At 43.9% G+C, this 8858-nt stretch overlaps 1 protein-coding gene across 1 annotated transcript; it reads right to left on the bottom strand.

Moving 5' to 3' along the window:
- Positions 1-4790: 4790 nt before the first annotated feature.
- On the bottom strand, positions 4791-8762 carry THUMPD1 (THUMP domain containing 1). Its single transcript, XM_039732358.1, has 4 exons — positions 8543-8762; positions 7640-7820; positions 7069-7317; positions 4791-6484 (listed from the first exon to the last, which is right to left on the bottom strand). The coding sequence occupies exons 1-4, from the start codon at positions 8645-8647 to the stop codon at positions 6156-6158; spliced, it is 864 nt and encodes a 287-aa protein (XP_039588292.1). The 5' UTR covers positions 8648-8762; the 3' UTR covers positions 4791-6155.
- Between the last annotated feature and the right edge of the window lie 96 nt (positions 8763-8858).

Here is an 8858-nt window from a genome sequence, read left to right as displayed (position 1 = left end):
AGACAGAACAGAAGGAAAACATGTTGGATATTTTAAATGTAATGTTGTATTTTAAATGTAATCCATTTTTGTACAGAATAATAAGAAATTGGATTAGATCTTTACGTGCAATCGAAAAAAGGTTGAAAAATGTGATTTGCTCACAATTTCAGCATCTGATTCTATTTAAGGGCATTCAGATTTCAAATGTGAGTACTTTTTGGAAAAGTAATCCACTTTGAAGTGATCCGATTTTTAAAATAATACATTTATTCCATGTAAATAATAATTTTTTAAAATATAACCTAATTATGAACTTTGAAAGTAATTGATTTTAAAGCAAATTTTAAAGTATAATCCTGCAACATGTTCCTAGGATTTTGGTATTGGTCTCTGCTGGGCTTTAAACAGACCTGGCTAGACTTTTCCCTGAGCCCTGGAGGTGACACAAACTGTTCATTCCAGCAGGGAAGGGCTGGTGCAGGAGCTTTCCTCTCTGCTGCAGCACAGCCGGCTCAGGCTGCACTTGGGGTCAGACAGACTTTCCATCGTGTTCTTGCAGTTTTGCAATGAAAACCTGACCAGAAAAAAAGGAAGAAACAAACTGATGAATCAAACCATTTCTGCTTGATGTGTGGGCAGGAGCCTTTGCTCTGTCACACTGCCCAGGGTTTCAAGCAAACACACAAAGCCCCTCAGTGCTACCAAGGTTGTGCTCAGTTTCAGGGCTGTGTGTTTGTCCTGCACTACTGACTTGAGGAATTACTGAGCCAACCAATTGATATTCCTTGCTTCTCTAAAACAGAACTTACTTTTTTTTGTTGGGCACTGGGAGTGATGTGCTGTCTGCCAGCTAAATCCTAAAAAGAGCCTGAAACTTTTAAATTTGCAGGCTTGCCACAGAAAAGGAGAATAGTTTGTAATGAAACTGCTAAGTTGTGTTGTTTTTTAATCTGTCCAGACAAGTTGGGGTTTGTTCAATAACTATCAGAGATGATCTCTGGGAACATTCAGGGGAAGAAACAGAAACACAGAGTGGTGCTCTTTGCTGCTGAGCTTCTCACCAGAACATGCTCATCCTGGACTTTTGTGTATTCCATTTTGTGTATTCCATCCTGTTTCCTTCAGTCTTAACAGAACAGCCTTCTGAATAAGGGTGAAAGATACACATTGCTGTTCTGCTGTTTTGAAATATTTCTAAAGCAATATATTCTCTATAACTTTAAATACATGGGAGAAAAGGTTTTTGAAAATAGTGACAGAAGAGGGAAAATGGACTAGTTCTTATTTTTTGTATCTGCAGTGCTTTTACTGAAAACCACAATATATGTAACTCTGTGCCAAATATAATTTTGTGAGAATGTTTTTTAATATTGTTGATGATCAGACTTCCAGGTCTAGCCAGTACTGGGTTACATAGAGTTTGGGGATTAAATATAATCAAGGACTTCCTGGGCTCACAGTTCAAACTGTCAGATATTTCCACAACAGTCAAGCCGTGCCAAGGTTATGGGGACAGCAGAGGTTTAGACCAGCCCTGCTAGGTCACATCTCACATTTCTTGTTACCTCTCTGCAGCCCTTGCACTTCACACCATGCTGCTACAGCACTTGATTCAGAAGATATAAGCAGTAGCTGAACTCTATGGCAAAGGCTGTATTGAGCATAAAAACACCAATGAACCAGAAAAACAAAAAAACACCAACCCCCCCCCCAAAAAAAAAAAAATTAAAAAAAATATTTTAAAAAAAGCACGAGGCTATTTATCTCAGATTCTCAGATGTTCCTGGTTCTGCTGTAAACCCACTATGCACTACCCATAAACATATCTACTAGTAGCAGGAGCCTGGGCAAACAGCAAATGTGCTGTGTAGTTGAACTGTTCATATGACCTTTCAGGACAACTAATTATTATCAGAGGTCCCAGGCTTCTGCCAGGAGGGTTCTGCAGGTGGATCTCACCTCCATCACACCCTCAAGCTCTGAAATGGATATTCCTTTGCTTTCCAGCCACAAAGCTCATTATTGTCTGAGGTCAAAAACAGAAAACAAATGCACAAAATGCTGTGTCCATTACATTAATCTTGATGGATCTGAGCTTGCACTACTGAAACCTGAGGATTGTTGAGACTTTTATTTCTTTAGGAGCAGAAATGGAAAAGGAGATGAAAATCAATGGAGCTCGAATCTCAGAATGGTGGCAGTTGAGCATGGTTTGTATTCAAGAAGGTGAATTGTGTAATTCCTAGTGGTCTGTAGATTGTTTATTACCTACTATGCCAGAAGTTAATTCATTTAACAATTATATTTCTTATTTGACTTCCTTGCTTGAGCATTTGACAATCAAAGGAGGGACTGGGGTGGTCTCTAACAACTGTAATTGCCTTCATCAATGTAATTACCTTCATCATTTTTCTTTCACTTTCGGTGGCTTGGATTAAATGAACTTAACTGTTTTGAGCATTTGACAAATCAAAGGAGGGACTGGAATGGTCTCTAACAATTGTAATTGCCTTCATCATTTTTCTTTCACTTTCGGTGGCTTGGATTAAATGAACTTAACTGTGACAGACTCAAAGCTGCCAGTTTTCTGCCTCAAAGTTATGCATCCTACTTTCACTGTGCCTGTAGCAAAGGAGCTATTTTGTACTTCAAGTCTGCACATCTCTGTTCAAGTTCAGATGTGTAAGACTTGTTTTACCACCTTCTCATGGTGCTGGTAGTCAACAAATCAGGAAAAGCTGTGAAGTGATCAGTACTGAAATGGAAAAATACTTAAAACATTTCCGATTTTATTGCACTTTCAGGTGTTATCATCCTGCCAGGGACAACACAACTGACAGTACCTGACATCTGCCATCGACTGCTGGCTTCCAAGGCCAGGTGTGTTATTACAATCCATGCTCTTGCTCCTGTGGTGGACTCAGTTGCATCCAAGTGCCAGTCTCTGAAAACAAAGCTGATTGTGTCTGAAAGCAGCAGGGCTGAGTGGCTGAACTTCAGCCATTTGCTCAAGTAAGTGCCTTCTACCTCTACCCTGTTAGTTGTCTCCAGTGGAAATTTCCTCATGTTTGAGCACCCTTGTACACTTGTATCTCATTAATGAATGAGATACCTCTAAGGGAGTAGGAGAAGAGGCAATTTAGTCTCTTTTTTATATACAGAAGCAATGTTAAGGAATAGCCAAACTGTTAATTATAAGATAAGTATCCTTATGATGTCTATATTTGTTATATAAGACCATAAAACACAGAAAAGCGGGCAGGAATGACCTCTATTGACAGCTGTGGCATATTTACTCTCTAAAAGACAAATATTCTATGCAAATTATTCCATATTCCTTAACTTGATGATAATGATGAACAGCTTTTCACTATAAAAGGCTAAAAAGGATACTGTAAAATGAATTTAATGTCTTTAGGAATCCTCTAGACAGATCACTGCCAGCCTACCTACCTGGCAGGATAACTGCCCTGCCTTCCCTGCTGCCCGTGTCCTCGGCTGCCTCAGCTGAGAGCTGAGCTGGCCAGGAGGCTCTGGGGCTCTGGAGGGGCAGCTCCTGGGCAGCAGCAGCCACCAGCCAGCCCCGGGACACGGCTGGGCTGGGGAGGCAGACTGGCCACACGTAACCCTGCAGGAGTGGGCAGTGCTTGCACGCCAAGCCAACAAACAGCACAACAAACAGCAGTCCTGGCAGAGCGTTTTTCATCCGTTTTTGTACACGCCACGCCACAGTTTGATCCAAGAGAAGTCTTAAATGTAAGAACACCATGCCCACAATGAACAGTTACTCATATTTCATGTTGTTTTCCAGGTAGTCCATAAAACTAAGCCTCTTAGGTTTACAGGATTAGCTGTTTTAAGATGGCAAAACCACAGGGTGACTGCTCTTTGAATAGGAATATAATACAGGAAGGATTTTGCAGCATGGTTCCTGTTTCCAATCAGTGGGAGTTACTGGTGTTACTTAAAACTCCCCCCTACTGTACTTCACTACTGAAATGATAAATGAACTGAATTACATGTAAATTCATATTTTAATTACACAGCTGTGACCCTCAAGAAAGGCAAGTCAGTACTGGAAAACACCAAGGCTGTGAGACTGGCTTGTTCTTAAAAGAAATTATCTTCAAGTCTCTCATGCCAATCTGAGTTTTAATCTAGCACAAGGGGAAGAGTGAATCTCAGGGCCAGGGGTTTCATACCAAGGGATGATCCTTGAGCTTCAAGTCAGCATCAGGACAAATTAAGTACACCACATTCCACCATCAATGTATCACCTCTTCAGCTGATGGCTGGGCACTGTAGCATCTTTCCTCAGCACTGACAGTGACAGCAATTATTTGGCTTTTAATGTAAGGGAGATCATAATAATGTCTTACAGCTTGTCCATGAAGGTTTGAATTTGAAACACTGAAGCACCATCTGACCATAAGGGAACCACTGAGCCCACAAGTGAGGGCACAGCAGAAAAGCCAGGGAATTAATGTCTAAACAATGAATGTTCAGTAAGAGCAAACTGAAAAATCAGAAGTAAACTGTAAGCCCTGTAGACAGACAGGTCAGTGAGAGAGAGGAGGAAAGAAAACTAAAAATCCCAGTAATTACCCTGAGTTTTGTCCTTAGAAGTTAAGCAGGCTGTCATGAATCATGATTACTAACTATATCCTTAACACCAACATCAGCCACCAATAAACATTCACAGTTGGGATTTGTGTCTGGTGTCAGATGGTTCTTTCCTCTGTGTGACTCAGACATTGATGGCTTTAATCAACACACAAAAATCTTCAAAAATTTAAACAAAACACCACAGGATATAAGAAAGCAGAGTTTTAATAAATGGGCTGCAATGGAGACAGGATAGGGAAATAAATCCTCTTCATTTTCCAACTTCTGAAACAATTTTGACAGAAGAGGAAAATATAAATTATGAAAGACTTGAACAAGTAATTTTCATTAAATCAAGAGAAGTAACAAATTGTGTTCTTCAAGGTAAGTCTTTTCCCATTAGCAATACACAGGATTTTATGCTAGAAATTAAATACTAAAGCTAGAAACTTCTAAAGGAGGCATACTCAAAACCCTGTTGGAAAGCAAGTTATAGCTGCACTGGTATTGGCTGTATTTAGGAGTCACAGGGACAGTTCACTGCAACAGTAAGACAACAGAAAGACTCACTAGCATTACTTTCAATCTGAAACAAAATTAATATCAAAAAGCTAACACTGTAACAAAATTAAAATTTAATTCCCCTTATCTAGTATGGTATAATGGAGAGCTTCTTTCATAAGAAGCTTCCAATCAGTATTTAAATTCAAACTTTGAGACTTAAAAAAAAAAAAAAGTGAAACACATTGTAAAATCCCTCAAGGATTGAGTCTTTGGAAAGAGCAGCAAAAGGCTATCTACAGGAAATTACTCAAAAGGATTCCATTCAGTGATTACAGCATTTACTATAAACCAGTAAGTGCTGCATACACAGCTAATGTAAACACATGTAGTTTTTGATAAAACCCTCTGCAATGCCTGCACTGTACTTCTATTGTTCTAAAACAGTCCAATCTTTTACTCTAAATCACCTCATAATATTCAAGTATTTATATATATAACAGTTCTTTCCATTCAAGTCAAGACAGCATACTTGTGTGTATATATATGTATAAATCCCTCCATCAAATTATCAGATTTACCTCATTCTGTTGTTCACACAGAAAAATGTTACCAAGTTCTGCAGCTGGCAGCTCACTTCCTTCCCAAAACCCTCTGCAGCCAACCCTTTTCCAGATCTGACAGTAACAGCTCAGAGCTGCCTCTGTGCTGCCTTTTGGCTTCTGTAGCCTCCAGATACAGCAAAGGAGAGTCCATGCATGTCAGGGTGGTCACATCTACACATACATGCACAGACCCCTGCCTGTGTGCCAGGCACGGGAAATGCAGAACAACGCTGCAGGAGGACAGCAAGCTTCACCAGAAGGTGATGCACTCTTGAGCACCCTTACATCTGCTGAAATGTCAGTTCCACCTGCAACGAGCATTAAAATTCTTACACATGTGGAATTTAAAACCAGGACTTCAAAACAAAACCCCTCTCCTCATCCCAACACCCTTTCAGAACTCTAGGGCAACTTTTTTTTATATGTTTCGATTACATTTACCTTTCCCTTATATCACATTTTCTACACTATGAGAGCATCATTCCCCTTGGGCTCAGATTCTATTTCACTTTGATTCTTGTTTTCTTCTTTTACTTCTTTAGAGCTCTTCTCCTGCTCCTCAGCTTCTGCTTTAACTACCTCTGAATTCTGTTTTTCTGTCACACTTGACGGGTTTTGTTGTGCATCTTCTTTGTTGCTCTTCACCACCTCTTGAAGATTGTATTTCCTGAACAGAACATAGTCCCTCACCACACTTAGGCAACAGACGGTTTTTATTATTTCCACCACAATTGTGTATTGTGGATTATTAAGATCAACCTTGTTTTCTGGATTGAGGCTGCCCACAATTCCTGTAAAAGAAGATGCAATTTAAAAGATGCTGGGAAAACTGTTTAAGAGCATAAGCATGTCTTGTTTCTCAGTAATTGCAGTGAGATAATTTTGCAGTTACTTCAGTCCTACTGGTGGTACATTCTCAGAGTCCTGCTCTGCTCCACCATTGTAAGCAATTACAAAAATAATTGGCTATAACTGAGGGGGATCTTGCCTCCTCTCTCTCAATTTTTATCCATTCAATAAAATACCTGAGTAAGGTGGAGTTATTATAGGAGTCAAATACTGGACAGAAATAGTAACATTATTATTTCAATACAGCATCCAGAGAGAAAGCCTAATAGCAGTCATTTCAAAGCACATACAGCTGATAATGCAAATTATAATCAACATTGTTCTCTCTTCTGCTTATAGTCTCTTAAGTTATCATCACCAACACAGAATACTGATGCTAAGGTTTTTTTAAGTCTTAGAGAAGCTTTTAGAATTCAACATAGAGATTTTAAGCAAAAAATGTGTTTGTCCATTATGACCTCTTTTAATAGTCTGACCCATGTTGTGCATGCAATCTTGTTCTGTTTTGTGTGAAATCCATACATACCTGCCAGTTCCTTAATTACTTCTTCCCTACTCATATGGCTGTTGTTACGAGCTTTGTAAACAATCTGAAAAGTACCCTTGTTAGGGGCTTTAAACCAAGGCTCAAAAAAGGTTTCTGTGTATTTTTTCATATCATCCATAAAAGCTTTGCAAGTTCCAGAAATGGGCAGCATGCGCAGAATAACTCTTGTTTTCTTCTTTTTAGTGGTGTGCATGTCCTTCAGTATATGGTGCACCAGGTTCTCAGGTTCTGCAAGAAAAACAGTTGAGCATGAGCAACAAATCAAAGGCATTATCTCTCCTCTTTCCCTTCTGAATAATAAGCTGGGAACTTGCTGCACTGCTGTCAGCCTCAAATCCTTTTATGTAAAGGGTTGCTTTACTATACCAAAACTAGAATCAAAGACTGTTTTGTCAAAGCAGTTTCCTCTACTTTTAGCTTCTTCACTAACAACAAAATTCACAGCCAAAGGGAAAGATATTTGTTTGACATACACATGTTACTTAGAAGCCATACTGTGGCCTTTTACTAAAAGCTTGAGAGCATTACTCAGTGTCAGGAGAAGTCCCACCTATGCCCTGGGTTCTGATGAAGACCACGTTGTTGGCACCACTCTCCACCGACTGGAACCGCCGCAGCTTCTGCTCCGTCGAGGCACGGATCTGGCCAACCTCCTTCTTCAGAGCAGCCTCGACATCATCCTCATCCTCCTCCCTGTCGCTTCCAGACAGCCTCTCCTCGTGATCTGAAAACTTCACAGAGGCACCATTTATTGGGGAGCACCTAGAGCAGTGCCCGGCACCGAGCAGCAGTGCCCGGCACCGAGAGCAGTGCCCGGCACCCAGAGCAGTGCCCGGCACCGAGAGCAGTGCCCGGCACCCAGAGCAGTGCCCGGCACCCAGAGCAGTGCCCGCCGACAGCAGTGCCCGGCACCGACAGCAGTGCCCAGCACCCAGAGCAGTGCCCGGCACCCAGAGCAATGCCCGGCACCGAGAGCAGTGCCCAGCGCCAAGAGCATTGCCCGGCACCCAGAGCAGTGCCCGGCGCCGAGAGCAGTGCCCAGCACCGAGAGCAGTGCCCAGCACCCAGACCAGTGCCCAGCGCCGAGAGCAGTGCCCGGCGCCGAGAGCAGTGCCCGGCACCGAGAGCAGTGCCCAGCACCCAGAGCAGTGCCCAGCACCGAGAGCAGTGCCCGGCACCGAGCAGCAGTGCCCAGCACCCAGACCAGTGCCCAGCGCCGAGAGCAGTGGCATTCCGGGGCGTGCTGCACACACATGGCTCCTTCCACACACGCGGCTCGTTCCACACACACAGCGGGAGCCGGGGCCCCGGGGTGCCGCTCCCCCGCCCGAGCGCCGCCGGCCCCGCCGCACGCACCTGCTCGGGCCCGTAGAGCAGGTCCCCGTACTCGCCGAGCAGGCTGTAGGCTAGCCGGGGCCCCGGGGTGCCGCTCCCCCGGCCCCGCCGCACGCACCTGCTCGGGCCCGTAGAGCAGGTCCCCGTACTCGCCGAGCAGGCTGTAGGCCTCCCCCACGCACTTGCGCTCGTTCATGTTGCAGGTGATGAGGATGCCGCGCATGCCGGCCTCCAGCTGCCGCCCGCCGCCGCGGGGCCGCTTGGCCCGGCCGGCCCCGGCCGCGAAGTGCCCCTTGGGCCGCCGCTTGCGCGCCGCGGGGACCGAACCGCCGGGAGCGAGCCGCCGGGAGCGAGCCGCGGGGATCGACCCGCCGGGAGCGAGGCTCCGGAGCGCGGGTCGCGGAGCCGGGGTGCCGAGCACTCTGGTGGCGCGC

This window comes from Passer montanus, unplaced genomic scaffold (genome assembly GCF_014805655.1).
Source record: "Passer montanus isolate IOZ18808 unplaced genomic scaffold, ASM1480565v1 scaffold8, whole genome shotgun sequence".
In the NCBI taxonomy this organism is placed as follows: domain Eukaryota; kingdom Metazoa; phylum Chordata; class Aves; order Passeriformes; family Passeridae; genus Passer; species Passer montanus.
The sequence above is the reverse complement of the archived record's forward strand: the minus strand, read 5'-3'. Positions and strand labels throughout refer to the sequence as shown.